The 25,379-nt window shown below is 42.1% G+C and overlaps 1 protein-coding gene across 8 annotated transcripts in view; it reads right to left on the bottom strand.

The window, feature by feature from the left end:
* The window catches only part of FARP1 (FERM, ARH/RhoGEF and pleckstrin domain protein 1), a 220,006-nt gene that overhangs the window by 105,123 nt on the left and 89,504 nt on the right, over positions 1–25,379 (bottom strand). Inside the window, exon 1 of one of the 8 annotated variants that reach the window (XM_062624635.1) lies at positions 5,619–5,639. The exons of the other annotated variants lie outside the window; for them this stretch is intronic. Coding sequence (XP_062480619.1) covers positions 5,619–5,624 — 6 coding nt within the window. The 5' untranslated portion in view covers positions 5,625–5,639. Of the gene's footprint in view, positions 1–5,618; positions 5,640–25,379 lie in introns of those variants that run through there. 8 annotated transcript variants of the gene reach the window in all.

Raw genomic sequence — 25,379 nt, 5'->3', positions numbered from 1 at the left:
GCTAATATGCCACGTTATACAAGCAGAAATGAAGAAGATTGACTGGGAACACTTCCGAGCCTGGATTATGCTGGACTTCTCCTCCCCATGAAAGTACTCAGTACTCTGTATGGCAAAGATGCATAAATATTTAACATAAATTTTGTGAACAGCACATCAGGAGCACTGAAATCTCACCTTCCTTTTTCCTCTGAAAAAAAGGAAGAAGTAACATGTTCCAGAAAGTCACCTGAGTTCATTTCCTAGTAATCTACACCTTTAAAATCAAGAGAATTCTGCTACATCAAATACAAATTTCAGAGTTCAGACATACCCAGTTTAACCATTTTTTCTCCATGCTGTTTGAAAAAAACTACATCAAAATGCACTATTCATTTTAGGATTGTAAAACGTTGCCAAACACCCCTGCTGCCGGCACCCTGGTTCTCCCCTTCTCACCACCTGATCTCACTACAGCTCGTTAGAGAACCTTCCTCCAGGCTCCCTGGTAGAGGCTGGGAAGAGACACAAAAACAAGGAAATTCTCCTTTGTTATGGCTTAAATAGGCTTAAGATTGTTTGAGGGGTTGTTTCAAAACCGACACAATAAAATCAGATTAAAGTAAGAATGAAGGGCTAATTTAAAGAGAGAATTTGGGGGAAATGTAGATGCATACTTTTCACAATTTAAAGCAGACAAGGCTTTCTCAGGTAAGCTCCAGGGATAAAAAGGAAAGTGAATGCCATACACCTGTGGCAAATACTTTCCTTCTGTGTGCTTTGATCAGTCTGCCAGCCTCCCTTGCTGCCCAGCAACTACCACTTTTTTTCTCCTTAATCAAGCCATCAGGGGACAGATGCCAAGGCCCAGTTCCCCTTCCTCAGTCAAGGGCAGGCACTGCCATTCTTCAGGGGACATTTCTCTGGGCACATCTGCTCTCTGAAGGGAGAAAACGACATACACATACACCAGCTTTGCACCCACTTGTTTTTTTTTCTGCTGGGTTCTGCACTGTTCTTTTGAAACTGGTAAATCAGCATTTTCCACTGCTCCTCAACACCTTCAGCTCTTCTGAAATAGCCGAGACAAAGCACACAGTCTTCCACCCCAGCTGAAAGCTTTGCATCCCCCTTTGGTAAAGTGTACCAAGGCCACATCTGAAGTACTGCATCCAGTTCTGGGCTCCTCAGTACAAGAAAAACAAGGAGGTACTAGAGAGGGCCCAGCAGAGGGCCACAAAGGTGATCAGGGCTTTGGAGCATCTCTCTTAGGAGGAGAGATTGCAGGAGCTGGGGCTGTTTAGACTGGAGAAAACTGAGAAGGGATCTCATTAATACATATCAGTATCTCAAAGGCAGGTGCCAAGAGGATGGTGCCAGACTTTTCAGTGGTGCCCAGCGTCAGGACAAGGAGCTATGGCCATAACTAAAACACCTGAAGTTTCACCTCAACATGAGGAAGAACTTCTTTACTACGAAGTGGCAGAGCACTGAAACAGGCTGCCCAGGAGGTTTGTGGAGCCTCCCTCTCTAAAGACATTAAAAACCCACCTGGATGTGTTCCTGTGTGACCCAGTCTAGGTGGCCCTGCCCTTGCAGGGGGGTTGGACTGGACGATCTCCCCAGAGTTCCCTTCCATCCCTAACGATTCTGTGATTTTCCCTTTCCCCTCAGCTGGCTGAAGCAAAGGCCCCGCAGACACAGTTAAATCAACACCCTGTACTTAAATGCTGTGACCAGCGGCAGCAGCTCCAACTCAAGGACAAGTCACACTTCTCACAACAGTAAGTTAGCAAAGATCAAAAGATGATAAAGAGCTTAACTTTGCCACACTTGTGCTTGCTCACTGAAGCTCATAAGAAGTTACTGAATTATTTATTTGAGAACAAAAAATTCCCTTTACATCTGAAGGTGGCAAATGGCCTCATTTCCAATGCTGTTAATTCAACAGCCTATTCAGCATCACAGAGAAATGTATTTATTACCCATTTATTAAAATGAGGTTTCACAGATTTTCCTTCTCAGCTATTATTCCCACTATGGGGGATTAAAGCACTATTACCCTTTCTTTTCCCACCCCAAAAGCTCTTGCAATTCATTAAACTCCTTGTAACTTAATTTGAAAACATAATAGTACCTCTTAATTTTGTTCCATCTTTTTTCCTTCCTGGTTTTACCGCACCTTCTTTCCAGCTACTGTACCATATTTTTCTGAATGGCTTTGTATTTTCCATTACCCCTGTCCTCCACTACTGCTGCATCTTTTCCACAGCTTGTGCATTCCTATCTATACCGTGGTTTCTGCCCCTTTCTATGTGTTCCCTCTGCTGATCCACCAGGTGACTCCCCCCCCACTTCTCCTCTCTTCCCCACATCTCAGCAGGCACAGTCTGTTATCCATTTGCACTTTCTGAGAAGCAGATACTGCAGGCAACCTAGTGGCTATTCCTACAAAGGCAGCTCCCAGGCAGGATGTTTACCTCTCTCAAAAGCAGCTCTGTGCACATTCCCAGCTGGCGTGGATGTCTGGAGGAGGAAGGGTAAGGTAGCAGAGTGCAGCATTGACAAGCAGGGGCTGAAGCTTTTGGAAAATCCTGGACCAAAGGGTGAGGCAACACTAGGCCAACAAAAGGACCATAGCAAGGACATCATATGGCAACAGAAAGATGCAGTAAAGGCAAGCCATAAGATCACACAAATCCTGGACCACCTGAAACCTGTGGTGGCCCTCATGGACCTTTCCATGTGAACCCTTCCACGTTCACAAAAGCTGAACTGACCAACTCACCCAGCATCACCCCAGCCCTACAGATGCCTTCTCGAGCTGTCTGAAGGAGTGCTAAAATCAAGGGCCTAATGGCAATCTAGGTCAGGAGGGCTCTAAGGAAAGCCAGAGAGAAGTTTCTCTCCACCAGTACTCAATCACTCTATGTTCCCTACAAGCTCTCTGAAGAAAGAAAGGTCACTCTTTTCACATTTGCTGTAACTCACTCTAGATTTGCCTTCTGAAAAGGATAAGAGTAATAAAGCATGACATACCAGGCTCTTTCCTACACTATCCCCCTCCCACCCTGACTGACTTGCATGCTCTTCATCCATAAACAGATGCCTCTCTTCCACTTTGGGTAGGATCTTACATCTTGGTAAGAGCGAACAGGAAGCTACCATGTGGTGAAACAGAACAGAATTTCTTCCCTAGCCCTTTTCAAACCCTGGTTAAACAAAAATGTTTTAGAACATCCCCTGATTGCTCTTCCCCATACAGTGCACATCAGATGCAAGCCAGCAGGCTGGGAAAAGTCTTTGGTTATCCTACATTAACTGCACCAGCTCTGAAATTTTCCAACTCAATTCAATCTGAATTAAGCCTCAAGATTAAAAAGAGTTTCATTGTGCCCTCTAGCCCTTGACCAAGATTTATGCAGAGGCAGAGTGGGATTGCACCTTTCAGAATGAGACCTTACTAGTTTCAAACTTTTGTGAACCCTGTTCACATGAGCTAGGCTCAAGCAGCCCAGGAGCTGTGCTGAGACACAATAGCAGCACTGTGTATTACAGTTCTTAAGCTCCTGTCCACATTTTATACTGCAGCCATTTGATTAATCCTTTGATTTCATAAAGGCATTTCAAAATCTAAGTACTGGACATACACAACAGTTTACCACGGACCACCTATAATACCCCATGAAATATACTGCATAATATAACATTATGAATCTGCATTATCTGTCATGGCAAAGTTCCTGCATTAACTCACTGCATATATGCTGATTTTGATCCAACAAGGAAAAGAAGTTAAATAGCCAGGCCAAAGAAAAACTGGGAAGCCTAAACAACACATCTTAAAATCAATAATTACCAAGTGAAACAGCTGCTGCCAAGAAAAGGCTGGGAGGGAGGGTGGCAGGATTCTTTCTTTCCTTGTCTTTTTTTATTAACAAGGAAAGAAAAAAAACCCTGCTTAGAAAACTGACACCTACATGCAAACGCTGCTTCAAAGCTTTTTGCACAATCTCCCAGGGCAGAACAATAGCAGCTCTGTGCTCACAACCAGCTCAAGCTGTTCCAGGCAGGAAGAGGGTGCCCTCGCCTTTTACAACAAATGTAATTCTCACTGATGCCTGGGTCAATGAAACTGGGCTCAAGCTCTTGCAAATTCATAGTCTCCAAAACAGGACAATGGGCAGCAAGGAGATGTACCTGCAGTGACAGTGCAGTTAGATGCTTTTAGCAACGTTTACCTACCCCGGTCCTGCTCAGTTTCTGCAGTACGCAGGCTGGGAAAGAGGCAGAACCACATTTAGAGATAAGGCTGCATTTCAAACCACCCCCTGCTCCTCCCATGTCCTTACTGTGCCTGCAAGTGAGCAAAAGGATAACTGTGTACAACAGGTACTCCTTTGTCTTGCTAAGAGGAAGGCATGGACCTGGCATGAGAACTGCCTACCTGTTATAATCCTATAAAAATCAGCTGTCTGCTGTCAGGTCTATTAAAAAAAAATCTTGAAGTAGACTAGTTACAGAGGGTTGGCTTATTCCATTCAGGCAGCTGGCACAGGATTTAACACACTGCTCACCACAGGCTGCCCCAAGGAGGTCTGACCTAAATAAGAACTTATCAGATGCCCCAAGATCAGCATTGATCCATTCAGGACTTCAAGCACCACTCTTGAGCTCTGGGCTCATCTCAGCAACAGAAGTCAACAAAATCAAACGTGCTTCTGTGAAAAACTGTCTGTCTCAACCAGGAAAATAAAGAGAGCAGGGACAACAGCTATAGCAAAGAGCAGAAGGCATTTCTTGCGGTGAACCAGGTGACCTGCTTTGGCTTCTGCCTGGTTTTACGGCATGACTGGAGAGGTGCTTGTTTCCTGACTTGCATGTGGCCAACACTATCACACATCATCAAACTCATGCAAACATCCCTCTGTGCACCTTGGCAGGTATATTCCTATCCCAGGACTTCTGGTGGAAAAAGCCCAGGGAGAAGCCTGCAGGAGTCCATAGTGCCACAGCTATAAAAGTCTTCCAGGACTGTTCCTGTACCACAGTGTAAAGAGAACTGGTGAGAGAAACGTACATTCGGAATATTTTTATACAAGTTTTGCATTACTGTACAAGTAAAAGAAGTGTAACACTTAATACATGAGGGTCCATGGCTTGCATGTTGAATGGAAAAACTCGCTGAAGGGACAAAAACATCATCAAAATCCTTCTTCCCTAATCTCAAACCCTCAGGGGAACGGAAGATCTATGTCAAGTAAATGATTCTAGACACATACTTCTACATCCTGCAATGTAAGTGGAGAATTAGTGTGACACTAACTGTGAATTACAGTGTGATACTGTCTGTGGTAAGTGCTCCTTAAGGGATGTAAGTTTTGACTACCATTTACAGAAAGTGTAAACGATACCAAAAAAAGGGGGGGAGGGGGGGAAACCCCACCAAAAAAAACAAAAAAAAAAACAACAACAACAAAACCCAAACAAACAAAAAACACCAACAGAAACAATAATGGTTCAGCAGAAATATTCTGAAATTACCTCTTCATCAAAAATCTTGACATCTTCTTTTAGTATGAAAGTAATGAAATCCACTGAATTTATCACTAAATTTAAAACACTTGCTCCTGACTTACACTCATGCTGGCTACTCTCCATTGGGGTGCTCCTTGCCTCCATATTTCAGGAACAGCAACTGGCAGAAGGGGAAGCAATTCAGCTAAAACCCTAATGGAAAGAAATAAAAACACCCAACAGGTTGGGCTGCCTGCCAAATGCTCGTGGCTTCTCAGGACAACAGCCCTGTTTCTGTTAGGACACCTGCAACAGCAGAAATGTTGTCAAATCCATAAACAGTTACTGACCTGCCAGAACAAATGTCATAAAACAAAATTAAGGCCCATCATCCAGTTAAAAGGATTTCTGAGAGCAATTTACAATGGCAATCTATAAGCGCTTACCCAGGGCAGTGTGATTAGCACTGCTCTGTCACAGCTGATCTGGCATCTTACAGCCCTCACCCTGCTTAGGGCTTTATGGGGTGGGGAGCACTTCCACAGGGGGAAGAACGTGCACTCCTGTTAATAAATACCAACTTCCATTTCAAACTCCAACTTCAAACCGCTGCTTACATCTCCTCAGAAAGAAAAGCTGAATGATTTCCCTTCAACTGTGCTCATCTGAGGCAAATTTTGCTATCAGTAAGTCAATGTGTAATTACAATCATCCATCCATAAAAGCTGGGGGTTGAAAGAAAAAAAGGGACGTGCCTTATTTCTCAGGCATTAAGTAGAGAACTGGGGATTTTCCAGGAATCCAGAAACCAGAATACAAGAGCCATCAAAAACTTCTGGCTGTCATTTCTTCCAGTGTGTATCTGGATCATGCATATACATGTGCACGGTACACCACGGCTTTAAACAGTAACAGGGAATTACCAGATCAAGATGACCTTCACTTCAGTGCTCGCACCATGAGAGGCATCTCAAGTGGTATGGTCTGGAGTGGGTTCCATTTTTTGGTCTCCATCTCTCACCTCCAGATGAGATCTGGTCTCCATCTCTCATCTCCAGAGAGATATTTATCACAGGGACTACTACCGCACTCCTTCAATGGAAAATCAGTGCCTGAAAACACCAGCAGTTTAGGAAGCAAGATTTCCCTCTTCCTTTGGATTCTAGAGAACCATACCACTGGCAAACAGCAGCCCTGCTGAGGCTGGTATCCTATTTAGCCAGCCCAGAAGCCTGTAAGCAAACCACAAGGAGTCAGTAATTAGCTTGTCAGTGTAAAAAAAAATCCAAAGGCTACGACCCAGAGAAGATTTCCAGAGGAAGTGATTTCCCAGACATTTACATCACATGCAGTCCACTGTCACAGCAAAAGCTGCAAAATAAAGGCTGTAAGGCTGAAGTGAGGGATATTAAAATAAAGAAGAATAGTTTACAACAGAAGTGCCATGAAAAATGTGAGATAGAAGTTGGCCAAGTTTTAATAATTTGAAGGTGATAAAGGTAATACTGCAAATTATTATTCAACAGGTTGCCTGAAAAAGTGGTAAGTGCTCCATCCCTGGCAGTTCAAGGCCAGGTTGGAAGGAGTCTTGGGTTACATGGTTTAGTGTGTGGTGTTCCTGCCTATGGCAGGGGGCTTGGAACTAGGTGATCTTAAGGTCCTTTCCAACCCAAACCATTCTATGATTATTCTGAATTTATCTACAGATAATAAAATCTTCCTATTTCTAAAAGTATTTCCTCTCAGCATGGTAAAAAAAATATGTGGCCCATCAAGCAAACACTGAGTCATCCAGACTTCTCCAGACTGGAAAAGTAAGTGTCTGTTTGAGGATGATCTGTACAAAACCTGAAATTCAAGTACATTGATTGATCCCCTGCAGATTTTGACAAAAAAGAAGGGAAAAGCTGAACCAGGAAAGTGAAAACACCTTTATCTTGAATTGAAGAAGCAATTCAAACCGAGCACAAAATCTAATAAAAGCTATTAACAAAATAGAAGGTTTTGCTGTCCAATAGTGACAACAAATGCAAACAAACTGTAAAAGCAGAGCATATTATTTTAACTGTTCACCACATGGAAACTTCCCTAGCATCAGGGGTGAAGGAATATGTGCATCAATTAGATTTCCCCTTATGCTATCAGCCAAGAGCTTTTGATTTCTATTTTCACCCAAATCAGAACTTTTCTAGCAGAGAATGTGAAGGAGTCATTACAAGAGAAAGGTCAGAGGTACTGGCAGAGATGCAGACAGAAGGAAAAGAAAATCTCAGAGGCAGATGAAGCAATGATTGTAAACGGGTGGCATTCTCACCACCATCTCATCTGAAATGACTGTTTGCTTACAATTCAGTAATACCCAAACAGCATTCCTGGGAGAGGTGGTGGTATGGGAAAGCCATTCACATCACTTCTTTGGCATCTTTTACACCCAATCTACCCTGTGTACACTCAAAGGTGTTTTGGCTGCTCATCTGGGGAAAACAGTACAGTCTTTACATTAGGGCTCTTTTTAACCCTGCCCAGCACAGCCAGTAATAACAATATTATTTAAAAACCTTGGGTTTCACATAGACTTTGCAAAGTGCTTAGCTCTTTGAAGAGCAAAGTTCACTCACCAAGCCATACTAAGAAAAATAAGAAGCAGCTTAAGAGAATGTCAGCTTGCAAGTTTTAGTAATGCTCACCAAAGCTGCCATAGGACAGCCTGTCCAGCGCTGTAGCTGGGCTTTAAATATTCAAAGCTACATAATTCCAAATGAAGACAAAATTCCAGGTATCAAACAGCATCGTATCTCAACTGTACAACTTTCCTAACATGGAGTCTAGAAAGGATGAAGTAAAACATCCCCCCCAATACAGAACATTGGTTCTTATCCAAGACATGGGGTATCTGAGAGATCAAAAGGAGATCTCTCAGGTTGAAACATGATCTTCAGACCATGTCACCAGGGTGTGTTTAAGTAATGACTTCTGCACACTTTGAATACAGAGAACAAGGACCTCTCCTCAGAAAAGTGTTCCATAGTAACTATATACACAAATTCCTTTACAAACCACGAGCTGGAAGCTGAGTGAGGGGAGAGGGAACAACTTCAATACAGAAGTGGAAGAGGTAGCAGTATTCTTCACTTCCCTCCAAAAGAAACAAAGGCCACTGGAGTGAAGGGGTGGGAGACGGGGAATATTAAAACAAGGTACACAGTGCTGGGAAAAGATGAAAAAACCCTGCTGATTAAAGGCAGGCCCTTTGCAATGGGCAGTGCAGCTCTCTTCTCCCACCACAACCATTTGAAGCAGTCATGCTATGAGGAGAATGTTTTCCGCATCCCATTCCTGTTCTCACAAGCTCTGGGCAGTTCAGCAAACTGCTCCAGGTAAACATAAAATAAAACTGATAAAGGGTTTGTTGGCTTTTTGCTCTGACCAGCAGCATCAATTAGCAGTGAAGTACAGAAATAGTTGGGCCACCTCTGTTTACTTTTCCATGTTAATTAGCAGTAGAGGTCAACAGAAAAAATCTCTCATTAAGGATACAAACTCATGTGGTCTGACCTACTCTGGATGTAGTTATCTATATGCTTTCACTGGTGACAAAAATCAATCTCTCCCCTCACATGCATAGCCCATCACCATACTCCCCAGGCTGAGTCTCATAAAAAGAGCAGAATGAAGCCCACCCCAACCTCCCATGGAGAGGAGCAGGCACATCCCGGCTGGCACCAGCCTAACTGAAAGGGACCTCATGGGCAGAAAAAGTGGGGAGGAATTAAGTTTTTAGCCTGACCAATTCTCTGATCGATAGGAACAGCAACCAATTTACAGAATGTGCACACTGGTAATTGGCACCTGTAAATGAAGGGGAGAGAGGGAAAAAAATACCCAGAAGGGAACAAGAATAGCTCAAACAGGCTGCAGTACTAAACACTGCATCAGTTGAAAGCAATCATCAGTGGCTTGAATTCATACGGCATGCTTTCAGCCAGTGGGCATGATCTGCAGAAGGACAAGGAAATGTTTTGGGTTTGGCTTGTTTGTTAATTAGACCAAGCGATACAGTTAGGGAGGATGATGGGAGAGAAAGCATGGCTTCCCTGCCTTGGGGGGGGGCTGTGATAGCAGGGGCTAAACAGCAGGGGTGAGAGGGGTGGAAACATCAGCGGAACTGCAGCCTCGCTCACTTTTCATGCGTGTAGGTGACCTCAAGTCACAGCCTCAGATCTCAAACCAAAAAAGCCCTTCTTACACGGTTTTTTTGCAAACCACCATAAGCACGCTGTTACAGTTTTGATGCAACAGTTCAACCCCTGTGCAACAAAATGATGTAGAATAGAACGTAATCGAATCATAGAATAGTTTGGATTGGAAGGGATCTTCAAAGGTCATCTAGTCCAACACGCCTGCAATGAGCAGGGACACCCTTGACTAGATCCAGTTGCCCAGAACCACATCCAGTCTGGCCTTGAATGTCTCTAAGGATGGCACATCCACCACCAATCTGGGCAACCTGTACCGGTGTTTTACCACGCTCATTGTAAAACATTTCTTCTTCACATCCAGCCTGAATCTCTTCTCTTTTAGTTTAAAACCATCACCCCTCATCCTATCACAACAGGCCCTGCTAAGGAGTCTCTCCCCATCTTTCTTATAGGCCCCTTTTAAGAACTGAAAGGCCACAACAAGGACTCCCCAGAGTCTTCTCCAGGCTGAAGAACCCCAGCCCTCCCAGCTGCTCCTCATAGGAGAGATGCTCCATCCTTCTGATCATCTTTGTGGCCCTTCTCTGGACCCTCTCCAGCAAGTCCATATCTTTCCTGTACTGAGGACTCTAGAGCTGCACGCAGTACTCCAGATGGGGTCTCAGGGTTACCTGCTGTTAAGAGGCACCATAGCCCAGCAAAACTGTACCTGGACTATATGCCCATTAGCTTGTAGAAACTCAGGGCTGCAATGGTGTTAAAAATGCCAGCTATTCTACAGCATGACTCACCCACCAGCCATGCAAGGAGCTGGGCTCATCTGTGCTCCCACTCTCCTGGGGAGCAGGTTCCTGACATATCCCAGCAATGTTTCTGCTCACAAGGTCAGAGCTGGCATGCCAAACCAAGGTGCACACCTCAAACCATACAGTACGCTGGGCCTGCTTTTCCAGTCCCTAGAACACCAGGTATTTTCACCTTTTCCTGTGAATCCTTACATGGCCTGCAGCTGACTAAGCACGTGGACCCCTTCACCTCCTCCCCCGGGCAGGGTCCTGCTTACAATACATATACTTACATATCATGTCTTGAAATCTTCCACCAAGAGTGCAAATCCAAAGAGTAATTTGTTAAATATGTGCTTAAACTTACCAGGTAACTACTGCACTGGGGGATGCTGGCAATAAGAATCATATTCCACCTTGTAACAGACTCACATGTTATCATTAATCTGTGGAGCCTTCATTAGTTCTTTAGACAATTTTCAACAACAGAGTAATCTGATATTAAAACAACCTAAATATACCTGATAAATTCTGATCCACTCTGGTGCGCTTGCTTACTGCTCTGCAACTTCCATAGTATTAAGGCACAGCCTACTTCACTGTTGTAAGGATGCATATCACTCTCTGATAAAGTAATCTTTAGACTTATTCTAAGCACATTTTATTTGTGACTAAAACAAAAGTAAGCAGCTAAACTAGCAAAAGATATATCACACCAACTCTATAACTGATCCACTGGCTGAGCTCAAAGTCCTGCCTTCCACTTGGAATAACGTAAGAGATAGTAAAAATCACTTGTAAATGTGCAGCAGAGCAGAAATGATCTAAATGCCAACTATGCGAGATTACCTGTACTACCACAGTTATTTTCTGCTGAACAGTGTTCGCATGATCAGTTTTTACTGTTGCAGATCACGCTGGCATTACTCTGACAAAAACCACTCAATGTGCAAGGGAATTCAACTCACCAGGAACACCTGAGAGGCTTCGCCTGCTGTGTGTGTGGACCTAATGCACTCATTTCTACAGACCCTAGGATTTCTCTTGGCTTCTCATAGCTGCAAAAATACCATCACAGATAGTCAGCCAAGCATATACCAATGCAATGCCATGTTCCAGAGTCTGAGGTAAATTGAATGCTTTGAGGCTTAGTTACGTTTTGTTAAGGATCTACAGGATGGAATTACCCAAACACCAAGTATCACAGCTGCTGCTGTGCCAGCAGCTTGGTCAAAACCTAACCAGTTGGGTGTTATGTCCACCTAACACTGATAGCTGTGTGACCCAAGTAAGAGCAGCCACAGTAAGTGGCAAGACACTGCTACAGGGGGAAGAACCTAGCATGTGAGTGAGAAGAAAATCAGAAGTCCTGCTGTTCCACTTAACAATAAGGAAACAGAGGCAGCAGCTAGAGGGGAGTAGAGCTTCAAATTTATCAGAAGCCTACCAGAAGAGAAGGAAGATGTCATTTCACCATCATCTTCCAAATCTACCAGTATCTAACAATTTCATTCTATGAAACTTCATAAATCTGAACTACTGTTTTGCAGTATGTTATGTATGTATACTGTGGCATTAGAGCTGTATTGCCAAGTAGAGTTCATAGAAGGGTGGGGAGCCTTTTTGAAACCATCAGATTATTAGGTTCTGATACATGAGTTGGGTGTAAAATAAGCAGGTGCTTGACATCAGATATTTTTGGGAAGTTCAGAAATATGTTTCCAAGGAAGACATGCATTCACAGCAATAGAGTACTACTTTTAATGAACCAAGTAATTAGCAACTCAATAAAAGGAAGGGTATCCCTGAGTGTTCAACATCAAAAGCACTACATTCATTTGCAATTTACAGGCCAGAATTGACAAGATCCTGTGGACTCTCTGCTCCCATTTGGAGGCAGTGAAAATGAATGGTGCATAACACCTTTCAGGGTCAGATCCAAAGGAAGAAGCATTCATCTGACTTACATTAGGATTTTACTTGGAGAAACACTTAAACCTCAGAAATGACAGAAGGAAAACCAATACTGAATTCATTGCAGAACTCATTTTCAGGAAAGGTGTTCCGGGAACATAAAGTGAGGTGCCATAAAAAAGCTCCTCTATTTCCAACATGCTGCTGTAAACTGCAAGTTCTTGTGGAATGAAAGGGAAATCTTGGAAGTTCTGAAGAACTATGAAGATTGTCTGCTGAGATCCTACAGTTAAAATATAAATTACATACCTTATTACTGGTGTGGGTCCATTATTAATTCCATCTGCAAGATCCCATACTCTGATCTCTCTCAACTTCTGCTCTACCCTTTCCATTTGAATTCATGTAGACAGTGCCCACCTTTCCCAAGTTTCCAGAATGACCATTTTTATCATAGTATCCATGCAAAAAGCGAGTCAAAGACATACATTTTTAATTTCTTAATAAGCTAAAAAATTCACACCAGCAAGTCATGGCCCCTTCTCTCTCTTCGGAATACATATTTTATATCTGACCTATTTTAACTATGGTTAAAATCAGACTACAAAGTCTTACATGGCCTTACCTATTTTAGGAGAAGCTTGGCACACCTTTCTGCAGTGTAACAGGCAACAAAAAATGTATGAGTGCCTTGTATATCAACTCTGATCCTAATGTTGTGGAATACCACCAGGAATATTTCTTCAATGTAGAAGTAAGATGCAAGTAGATACAGTCAGAAAAAAACGTGAAGAAGAGCAAAGCAACAATTCAGTCTCTGTACAGGCTCATGGGACAGCAAAAGAAGGAGCCAGGATGGTGCAGGTCAGCAGGTTCTCAATTACACCTTTCCAAACTACAGGGAGGAACAAACCAGATGGCAGAAGTTTTATTTTAGAAGACTTTTTCTGACAATTAGGGTACATCATGTATTCCAAAAGGAAAGGGTCCAGCTTTTCAAAGAGTGAAATTGCCAGAAAGACGACCCGACAAGACTTCAACTCTGAAAGGATTTGTCCTGTTTCCATCATTAGCATTCCACCCCTTCCTTCAAAGACCTCAGGGATGGCAGAACGACTTGTGACGCTCACAGCCTGCCACTGAACTGCTAGGTTTGGATTCATGCCTTAGAGGATCAGGACTGGTATAACTGCAGCTTCACATTTATATTTAGCAGTACGTTGAAATTCAGTCGCAAACCTGGAATATGTGATGAATGACCTATGCAGAGTCTACAGACCTCTCATTCCTTACAGTCTTCACCTTTACACTGGGTTATTGTTTGCATGGAGACCAGCAGTAATGAAAAAACCTTACAGAACAAGCTAGCGACATCAAGAATTTCTGTTACTGATTGGATATTTGTCCCCTCTTTTTTACCCCAGTTTTGAAACCAATCTATCTTGGTGAAGCCAATCTAACTTGGGATCTCACACGTCAGGTTGCCTGGCAAAGTTAATGGAAAAAAACCCTCAACTTATTTCCCATCGTGCAAACTTCATTGATTCCCCTCTGCTTCTCACAAGAACATCTGGAAAGCAGCACCATACAAGAGATTTGCTTGAGGGTAGGAGGGCATGAGAAGGAAAAAATCCTTCTGAATACTTGTGCTATATTTAAACTCCAGACCAAAGCTTACACTTGGAGTGAAAGCCTCTCTGCTGTAGGAATGCAGAATTCCAAGCACTGAACAAGGATGTGCTAAGCTGCTCACAACATGCCTCTAAGCAATGGCATTACTGCGAGCTTGTAGAAATTGGAAGTACAGTGCCTCTATCGTCTATTGCAGTTGTTGCAGGGACAGAAAAAGAGGGAGCGAAAGAAAATTTCAACAGTGAACTGGGGGGTGGGGGGTGGTGTCGTGATGGAATCTCAATTTTCAGCATCTAAAGCTCATCTGTTTTGCAGAAATATCTCCTGCAAAGAAGGTGCAAGGGAAGCAGGGAGAACGCAGTAAAATCAGAGCAACTGAGACAAAATTTCAGAAGAAGGTGTCTTGGCTTGGAATTCAAAATTCACATAAAATTGGAGCAGTATCAGAATCAACTGTCAGTGAAGGTGATAGGAGCTACAGATACTTAACCAAGTTGGGGAAGGAACACCCAGGACATGCCGTTGTATTCATTTTACTGTTTAGGTCCATAAATCTAGGCAACTATGTTTTGAAAAATAAACTAGCTTAATTTTCTTAATACCATCTGACCCCAACATATTATATGCGCAAGGTGCTGTTTCCCTCCCACAGCCTAGCAGGAGCAAAGTGGCATATAGGAAGGGTCCAGACACATACAGGAAGGCTGCACAGACATCTGTCTTTCTGAGGAAACATATTTCCAAGATGAGTAGTTGATGTAGCCAAAATCCTGGTGGGGACTAGTCACCACATCTGAATTCATTAATAAAAATCTAAGTCATTAATAGAAGAACAAAAAGCTTCTCAGCCTGAACTGCCAGTGCTATACATAGCATTTGAGACTAACAGCAGGCTGTTCACATGAAATATAAAAGAAGTTAATGCAGCTTATTATGTGAATAGGTAGGAGGTACACTGACTCTCAGGGTTAAGGACCCTGTAGCAGTGAACCACTAACTTACCACTGGAGTTAATTGCCTGCATATTTTCCTGTATGATGGGGAGACGGTGACTTTAGTCATTGCCAATTCAAGATAAAGATATGTCTATGTGACACCTACGTGATACCCCAGCTAACTATGCTACCAGAAGAGATGTACCACTGGGAACACAGAGGTGTGGGCTAATGTTCTCTACTGAGGAAGATAAATCCTTTTTCACAGAATTCCCTGCTGCCACAGTCATAGTGCTATTGCTATTTTCACATCTAACTAGGCTACACTATGCTGTCAGCTGCAGCAGACATGCTCTTATTCGTATCAAGATGACTATCCTTACAGTAACACAAAAAGTATTAAAAAATGACAGACATCCTACATGCACCAGAACTCACACTGTGGAAAGTGAAAACAGCAGATTCTTCTATTTTCTTTTGCCTTTTGTGTTTTTCCAGTATTTCAATTGGTGGCTAATCTGTAGGCTTAATATGCAAGTTCATAAGTACAGGCAGTGCTTCTAAAATGTATACTAGATACAGGGGGAATTCCAGGATAAAACTGTACAGTTTAAAACACCACACGTTCTTCTCCCCTTACTACTTTTTACATCAGCAAACAATAATTACAAAATTATGGTTACATCTTACACTTAGTGTATACTCATTATAGCCCATTATTAATTTAAAAATTCATTCTTTTCCTAATTTACAGGACTTTACTCTTGCCCAAACTTGTAAACACCTGACCACCTTCCAAATCAAAAGCCTGGTTTCTACAATGACCCTAGTGGTGTCTACAGAGTCACTCATTCACCTCCCTCTCTTGCACTTCAGCTTGTCTGTTTTTACTGAAAGTAGAAAAGGGGACGAGTAGGAAAGTCAATTTTTCAGATATTGTGGTCAAGGTGAAAAGGTTTTACTGGACAGAAAGGTTGGAGCCTTGCTAAATTTTTGGGGCTTACAGCAGGAATTTCAAATCATCTCTACAAATTTGCCCAGGTTGAAACACAAACTGTCCTGGAAGACACATCCTGCTGGCTTAGTTCACTTCTACAGCTGGTTGAATAAGCCCTTTCAGTGATCATAAGGTTGCAGTTTTCCGGTATATGAAAAGCTGACTACAAGGTGGCTTCTCCTCAGTCTCTAGGTACACTACACATGCAAATAATATTTTTCATCTCACATCCAGTTATACCGGCACATAAAGACTCATCAATATTGATTAAGGTAGAAGTTCTTTACTGTGAGAGTGGTGAGGCACTGGACCAGATTGCCCAGAGAAGCAGTAAATGCCCCATCCCTGCCAGTGTTCAAGGCCAGGTTGGATGGGGCTTTGAGCAACCTGGTCTACTGGAAGGTGTCTCTGCCCATGGCAGGGGGGTTGGAACTGGATGATGTTAAGGTCCTTTCCAACAATAACCATTCTGTGATTCTGTGGTTACACTGGACAGAGTTTATACCATGGGATCTAACTTCTTCCAGTGAACCACATCTTTCAGAGCATTCCTACGTGAGCCACACACTAAACTATTAGCAGTTTAAGTTTTCCTGGCCTATCAGAGTTTTAATTAAAACCTGCCTTTCTGCTCCTTCCTCCATTGGTAAGATACATGCTATCTTACTGCAAAATCTAGTGACAGGAAATGAAAAAAGAACTTCCATTTGTTTTCTGTATGCAATGAGAGAGAAACCACAACTGCTATTCAAGATTATTACTGCAATACAAGATGCAATGAATTAAGTTGGCTGCATTTTGTTCATTCTTTAATACCATTGACTAACTTACTACAGAGGTAACTAAATTACCATATTCATTTCCCTATTTAGTAATATAAGTACTGGAACATATTGTGTCATTTATAGCTGGATTTGATGAAGTTTAGAAATTTAAGGAAAGGATTCACCTATATGTGGAAGATTAGCTTGCATTAAGATTGGCCTGAGTTTAAAACACATTAGTTATGAGTAATGAGTTAAAAAAAAAAAACAGAATTCCTAAATGTTGCCAGATTAATAAAGGCCACCAAAAAAAAAAAAAAAGCAATATAAGCTAGAGAGATATCTGTTATTTTGTTAAAGTTTTCCTCTACACTTAGCTTCTCTAGAGCTGGAGAGGTTTATGAACGATGAAGGTGAGCATGTCCTTGATATCCTCCTTGATCACAGGTTTAAAAACTGCACCAGAGCAGAGGCATCCCATTCTGCTTCAGAGATGTTTTTAACCTGGACCTTTGCACAGACAGACTAACACATTTACATCTCAGACAGCGGAAGAAAAATACTTACAATACATAAAATGCTTCTGTGGCAAAGTCACAGGGGAGGCACCAATAAAATACAACCTACTCCCTACCTCCCCTGGCAATGGAGAGGAAGTTAAACAAAACAAAAATATGTCAGCAATTTAGTGTCAAGTCCCTGAAGCAGAAAGAAATTTGGAATGGCTGCACCAAAATATATGCTCCCCCTCACCCTCAGATTTAACTGACCTTACTATTTTATGCAATTTTTTTTATTTGTTAACAATCTGCATGGGCCTATATGATACCAAAAGTCCATAGTAAGGTGTGGTTTGACAGTACGCTGACATGCGCACTGTACTGTGAGTAGGAGACAGCAGTTTACCAAATCATCTTCTGACAAAGAAAAAAACATGTCCACCAGGAAAGGTTTCCAAACCAACGGCTAAAAGCAAATTTCAGAGGGACAATCACCATCTGCTTCCAGCCAACATGGTCAACAATAATTCACATCATTCTGCAAACTGTGTACGCTCAGCTACTTTTACAGCATTCTGATTCCTTTATTTGTTTTTTTTTTTTTTAAAGTGACGGATTTTGACTCATTTTGCCCCTCCAGTTTATCTTCTCTGAGATGTTCAAAGTCTGACAAAAAAAAGAAAGTGGAACAACAACATACATGGAATTAGAAAGGATCTACATACATGGAAGAATGGACATGAGAAGAAATATCACCACAGAGGTTTCAGCTGCCAAGCTTTTACCTTAGTACTTTCCTTTATTTCTCCTCTGCATGGTGAGCAGATGGATTCACACTTCAGTATCTTGTGGTTTAAAAATCAGTGTATCTCAGCTTAACTGAAGTCTTGGAAGCAAGAAACCAATTAATTATTTTAAGCTTGCAGAAGCCAGACAACCCAGAGGAATTCTGCCAAGCTAAGATGGAAGAGAATTTATGGATGTAATTGTGAACTTCTGATAAACTGACAATGGTTGGAAAAAGTCTGGCTCATTTCAGAGTGATGGGAACAGGTTTCCAACAAGTCTAAGAAAAATTGTGATGGATGGCTGGAATAACATCCAATTCCAGCTTCTTTCTACAGGTGTCTCAAATCCTCAGTACCTCTGATCTTGCTGTTAAGTAATCCTTGTGCAACACTTAGGATATGCTCACCTGGTGCTTGTACTTCAGCTGCACCCCATCACTTTCTCTCCTTCACTGCAGTATAATGCTTCACACTGTGTTGTTTCCTCTATCACCACAACCCAAACATCACTTCAATGACCTCCTGTTTTCCACAGTGAGCTTTTTTTTATCTCTTCCCTTTATTCACTCTTGCAACTAACCATCTATCTTCTTCAATGCTGTGCACCAAAACTAGCCACAACATTACAATGGTATTTCTCTAATGCTAAATACAGATGTAATACAACCTCACAAGACCTGCCTGGCATTTTCCTGGTGATGGATCCATGGAGCACATTAGGTGTCATGATGGATGCAGCTCCTTCTCATCTGACTAGCAACCACAATCCTGCATCATGTCGTGTTGGCTTTCTGTTTTCTACAGACTGCAGTGGTGGTAAGGGTAACTCAGCATAGAAGCAACACAGCAGTAAAAAGCCTGCAGGAAGCCTGAAAGCAAGGGGTTTTCCCCAGGTTTTTGTCTGAAGTGTATGTAAACAGATTCTCAAGTTGAGAAATGAGCTGTCATTGCTTTCCCTCCTCCCACTACACAGGTACACATATTGTTTCACACTGCACCCATTTAAAAAGACATTTACCAACATCCCTGCTTACACACTATATAGCAAAGACCCACGGAATGAGACAGCAGATTCCTGCAAAACAGTGGGCCAACTATTCTGCACTTTCTGTGCAACAGTAGGGACGACTGACCAACCAGCAGACAAAGCTGTCTGATAAAGATAAAACCAGTTTGATGATTTACAGATTTCCAAACCCAAACCTGATAAGAGCCCGTAATGATTAACAGCCAGCTGCAACAGAATCACAACGGTCTATAGTTCGTAAGTACTGAAAACACAGAGCTTCTTCAGTGGAAGAGCACAGCAGTGAACAACAGCTACCACATGCTCAACTACCAGCAACTTGTGCAGAGACAGAAACCCCAAGTCCTCCCTCAATGGAGATGGCTAATTACAGCTCGTTTCTACTATCTGTGCTTTTGCAGTCCTTGCCTTTACCCTGTCAAGGAGATGAATTTGCTGATGTCAGGGCCTAAAACGCCCTTTTCTATCTTTTCCCTCATTTCATTTAATTCTGTTGTCTGTCAGCTTCCCCTTTATAAAAGTCAGGAAATACAAAAATGTTTTGCAAAGAAAAAGCCAGCGGACTAAGCAATAATTTCCTTATGTAACTCCAGCATCAAGAAAAAATCTCCCCCTGAACTCCTGTTTATACATTTCAAACCTTTTCTGTGGGCTCTTCCTGAGATTGCTTCTGCACCTTCCCAGCAGGAGATTTAACTAATACCCACAGAAAGTGTGCTTGCATATGTTGTAGCCCCCAACAGTACTAGTCTCATCTGGAGCAGTTTAATGGTTGTGTTTCTCATGGGGAAGACATCAAAGGAGAGAGTTCATCTCTTGAAGGTGCAAATTTCATACTTGTCAAAGCAGCTATTTTAGAAACTTATTCTTACAAACTACAAACCTTTTGCAAGTTTATGCATCTTACACAGAGACAAGAGACATGAAATTCTGTGCATTAATGGAAAGAAAATGCAGCTTCACAGAAATCACTACTTGTAGGTCCTAACAGATATAATTCACATAAAAAGTAAGGACGTCAATATTATAGAGGTTTGGTTCTCTCCCTGTATATTACCAGCAGGCATCATGGGTTTGCTGCAATAGTATTTTTAAATGCTTAAGGCCCCATTGCCAAACTGTTTTGCTTTCTAGCGGTTCAGTCCAAGAAGAAAGCCTAAAAAATCTTTGCTTTCTTTTTGCACAAAATGAAGGTTTTCCTGTAAGCTATTTATAACACTGATTTGTACCTGCGGACAAAAGCCTGTAACTCTGCACCATAACATACCATAACTCTATGTCTAATGGTGGTGCTGGTTTGCTCAATAAACTGTTCTCCTGACGAGTGTCCAGTTCAAACGTTAGTGGCACAGCTCCTGAAGAATGCTAGAATGGATGCCCTTTTTATATAGAGAAGCTAACGGGAAAAGGTATTGAAAAATAAACTGCATTGGAATGGCTCCACTCTCCCTGCAGACACACTGATCTGAAATAAAAGTCACTTTATTCTGAAAATAATTATTTCCCTCACAAAGCTCAGCAGTAAATCTGGCCTTGGAAGATCTGACTCTTTTCACTCAGGACACAAAGAATCACAGAATATGAATTTCATGCAAATAACTCACTCAAAGAAAAACTAAAAAGTTGCTTGCCTTGGTAGACAGGCAGTGAAAAAAAATAACAGAAAAAAGGCTGTTTTTTATCAAAACATTGACCTGGACTGTAATTTGTCTTCTACAACCAATGAGCCACTCAATCCTTTCAAGACTAATTTATTTTCTGAAACCTTAGGAGGTTAAAGACATATTTTAAATTTATCATATGATCAGAAGGTCTATAAAGAACTGGTCTAGTGGAAGGTGTCCCTGCCCATGACAGAGGTGTTGGAACTAGATGACCTTTAAGGTCCCTTCCAACCCAAACCATTCTATGAAGACTGACTGGTGGGCTTCTGAACAAGAGCTGTAAGTAGCCCCTTTCTCCTCCTTGCTGAACCACAAGTATGTGGGGACCAGGGCACAAGCCCCCATTTGCTTCTCCTAGAACAGGTAGCTGGAGAACAGCTACAGTTTAGAACCGAGCAAGAACTGGAAAAAAAACTAAGCAGAAGCAGTTTACTGGCAACAAGTTACTAAAAACCCTGAAAAAAAGAGGAGTAAATGCTGGCTCCCTATGCACAGTTCATTCCTTGGGAGTCCTGTGAGGTTGCTCAGCAACATACCACAATTACTGCGGGTCAAGTCCTTGGGACATAATGTAGCCTATTGACTTTAATTCAACTACCTCTGGCATAAGGTACTGCCAAGCATGAGCAAGAAGGAAATACAAGCATTTCAGACTGGAGAGCTCTCAGAAGATGCTGAGAGGAAATTTCAGTTTCCAAATGTCTTATCCAAACTGTTCTGATCTGATCAATTCAAAATCTGTGTTCTATGGACATTCTTTGAAAGAAGTACTTTAGAAACAAATTTTAATTTCAATTTAATAGGCAATCAAAACCCAAACTCTACTGATGCAGTGAGACATTTTTGAGTTCCAGTACTCAGATCCCTGCTACAGGTACTCTCTCTCAAAAAAAAAACAAACCCTAATGCCTGAAATCTTGGTGAAGCATTTTTAATAAAAATACCCTCCAGTCTGTCAGGCATCGTTGTTCGTGACAAGCTTGACCAGAAAGTCACCTTCACCTCTTGTGTGTAACTCAACCCTCACAAAACCCATTCAGCTTAATACATTATTGGGAAACTTCACTCTAAATCACAGCTTGAATACATCACACATGACTCTCCAGCCTTTCAAGAAGACAGAACTGTTCTGAGATGTGTGTATGTATGTGTATATATATATATATATATATATATACACACACACATATGCTTTTTTTAGGAAAGGACTTCTATGAATAGGAAATGAGACCTTGGGATGGCATAAAGTTCACCAAGTATTTGCCTTTCATATGCAAAACACACACTGTGCATGGTGCAAGCAGTAGCGGTCAACAATCCTTCTGCACAAGCCTTCCTCGAAGAGTCCCAAAAGTATTAGATTTACTAAAAGAGAAACATCTTAGAGGTTGGAGGAAAAGAGAACTCTTCAGAAAGCACTGTGTCTCACAGGAACTGCAGTATGACTCTTAACCCCAGGCTTATATGGAATAGTAGTCCACCCACTGCAATCCAAGTATCACTGGGGGCTGGTCCCCCTCTGAGAAATCCTTAAGTGAATTTTAAACCTATTATTTTTATTACAAGTTCACTCTGAAATATGCAAAGTTTGTTAAATACCTTTCTTTGGGATGGAATCTGGGCTTGAAGTTCTCTAAACTACTGACAAGAATGATGGTCACAGGGGAGGCAAACTCACTACCTTATTGCATTAAACAAAGCATGTAGTTGTGGATTTAGGGCTTTTGATGGATACAGGTTTAAAACTGATGAGCTAAAAGCTTAAGTAATCCTAGACCCTGGTATTTTACACTGGCATATGTAATAAAGATGCCCAATACAGTCCACTGATAACGTATGGGCACTGCACCCCAGCCTCCTTATCAACAGTAGCACACTGCCATATGGCTGCTCCCTACCAAACCTCAGTTAATGACTAAATGACATTTCGTTTCTTTAATGGAGATGGTTTTAGAAGAAACCAGTACAAGCCATAGAGAAAACTCTGAGTATAAACTCATAGCAGGATGCACAGACATGCAACTGTAAATGCGCGTATGTACAAGTGTAAACACACACCTATTTCAGCCTTGCCCTGCAGGGAAGAACCACAAACATGTAAAATGCAAACTTTGAAGCACAAATCAAGTGAAGAAAGCAGCATTCTGTTTGTGTCATTACTAATAAAGGCATCTAAATATCCAAACTAGTGTCTCTGGGAGGCTAGATTGAAGTTCTAAGTATATTCCTTTCAAAACATACCCGTGGTCTTTCTGTGAAGGCTAATGATAATTTTATCTCTTCTGGGCCTTGCAGTAATAAATGTTGACAGCCCCAGATGCCAGGTCCTTGGTGAGGGCATCTGTTTGTTTATTCAGGATTAAGTTAAACTACTTAGCTGCCATTACAGTAAATCCACCTCTCCTACAGACCTTCTTAAGAGTACTGAAGACAATAATGAAAAACCACATACTGTTGTGAGATCAATCATGTTCAGAAGGCTGAGAAATCTGTGACAATTTATTCTCTGCATGGAGGGGTGAGGAACAGACTGCAAACATCAAATGCTGCTTGAGTAACACAGAGTCTCCCTCCAAAAAAGGGAAGAGAAAGGCAGTGTGAGCTGCTCTTTGTCTTGATTTCATCACATCACACCTCGATACTGCGGCAGACTTTCAATGAGGGACAGTAAAGCTTGATCCTGCAGTCTTTGTCCGGCAAGGAAAGGGTTCAGATTGCTAAGTAATTATGCTCAGTTACATGAAAAAAGGACTGGATGCCTTTCTCCCCCTCCCCGAGGCAATTCACAATAGACCTTTACCATCTTTCAATATCTGAAATGTAAAGACTTTTAATTTCCTCTTCCTTAAGGTTGTGAAGGAATGTTGTGCTCTTACTGACAGGGACACAATTTGAGACTCCAAATTACCAGACACATAACACAGATGCCATTGCTTCACGCTGGCAAAATACCATATAAACTCTAAAGCTGTCAGTGCATCAACATGTAGTAAGACTACAGGATGCCTATTAAGCGGTCAAACAGCAAACATATTTGAAGAGGGGATTTTAAAGGCATGCTGACCTGCAATCTAATTAAATGAAAAAATCTGAAGATGGCAGAGTTAGCTTCCATTTTGCCATTTAAGGCAGCTGTAAGATTAGCCTTTAATTACTACACAATGGTGCAAAAGCATGAGACAGCTCCTGCTAACCAGCTGTTCCTGCAGCACAAGCAAAAACAATCTCCGGCTACACCTCAGAGTATCGGGGCAGGGGCAGGAGTGTGTAGCTGCATGCTACTGGGCTGGAGTGATTTTAATAGTAGAAGTAGGCTTTCGGAGGCGTTTATTCTCATGAATAGGCAATGGGATGTTTTATAGATACAGTAGCATTGGCTGCAGGATTAAGAGAAGTTGAGTTTGTTAAGACTGCAGCCCAAGACCTTGGCTGAGACACTGAGGGTCCCCTGACAGCAGGGGTATCTCTCTGGATTACGGTTCTTGCCCTGTGTTACCAGTGTTTCTCCACTCTGAGCTGGAGCTGAATGCGCAAAGGGTGGCTAGCGTGCTCTCAGGAGCTTATCATAAGGCCAAACACTCAGCTAGAAGTGGGTGGCAAGACCACCAGAGGCTGCATCTCTGTGGTTGGGAACTCATCCTTAGCTCTCCACATCAAAGGGGAGAAGCTGCTACACTGATACTGCTCAGCAAACAGCTAAAATCTCCTGGGCTGCAAAGAGACTGAGCAGACCATATGCATCCTAAGGCAGAAGCTACATCAGCCCAATGTGATCGGTCCCCAGAGTAAGGGCTCTGCAGTGGGAAAACATAGGAAGCGGGCTGGGGACGGACTGACAGGAGACTCTCTGAGGTCAGGGCAGCAAGTGAGCAGCTTCCTCTCCGCAAGATGCTACACAGCACTTCCCCCACAAGTTCATGGAGCAAAAAATGATTGCAGGCAGGAAAAGCATATGACATTTGGTAACACAAGTTGACAAGTTCTCAGCAAGAATGAAACTTATTTTTTCCACTTTGTTTCTTTATATAAATAATGTATGCTTTTTAATGTGAAAAAGACTGACAGTGCACAAAGCAGAAAATAGATAGCCATCTCCGTAAACCAGGATGGCTGTTATCAGATTGGCAACATAAGAGGCCATTGTTTGAGCTAAAATTACCTCTCAGGTCTGGCAATATGCTCCACCAAAGGACACGGTGTCCCACTGCAAAGACACACTGCCTACACGGACATCCACTACAGGGCCCAGGAGACAAAGGTCCAGGAGAAGTGGAGACTGGATAAGGTTGGCTCATTCTCAAGAGGCTGGATTTGCACTCCACACATGCAGCAAACATTCAGGAGAGAAAGAAATACTGAATACTTCTGAATTTAACTATGCTCATGAAACACAGGTTGTTGACACCCTCTGATGTTCAATCACCAAGTATGGCCTTGAAATACTTGGTGATTGAAAGCTTGAATTACCTGCAAGCTTTTATCCCAACAAATAAATGAGCATCAGTGAGGATGCCACCCACTATCCCTCTGATTTTTAAAGTACTACTCATTTTTCTACTGAAGGACAGGGAAGATGGTTAGCACTTTCTGCATATCTAATCTGGTAATCACTTCTACAATTGTCTTTTTCTGCATCACTATTCATGACTTTTCTTGCAGACCCAGAAAACTGTTTCTT

The sequence above is a fragment of the Pezoporus occidentalis genome, unplaced genomic scaffold (assembly GCF_034315485.1).
Source record: "Pezoporus occidentalis ecotype Australia unplaced genomic scaffold, CSIRO_AGI_Poc_V1 ctg27, whole genome shotgun sequence".
Classification (NCBI taxonomy): Eukaryota; Metazoa; Chordata; class Aves; order Psittaciformes; family Psittacidae; genus Pezoporus; species Pezoporus occidentalis.
Note: the sequence above shows the minus strand (reverse complement) of the source record. Positions and strands in the feature narration are given on the sequence as shown.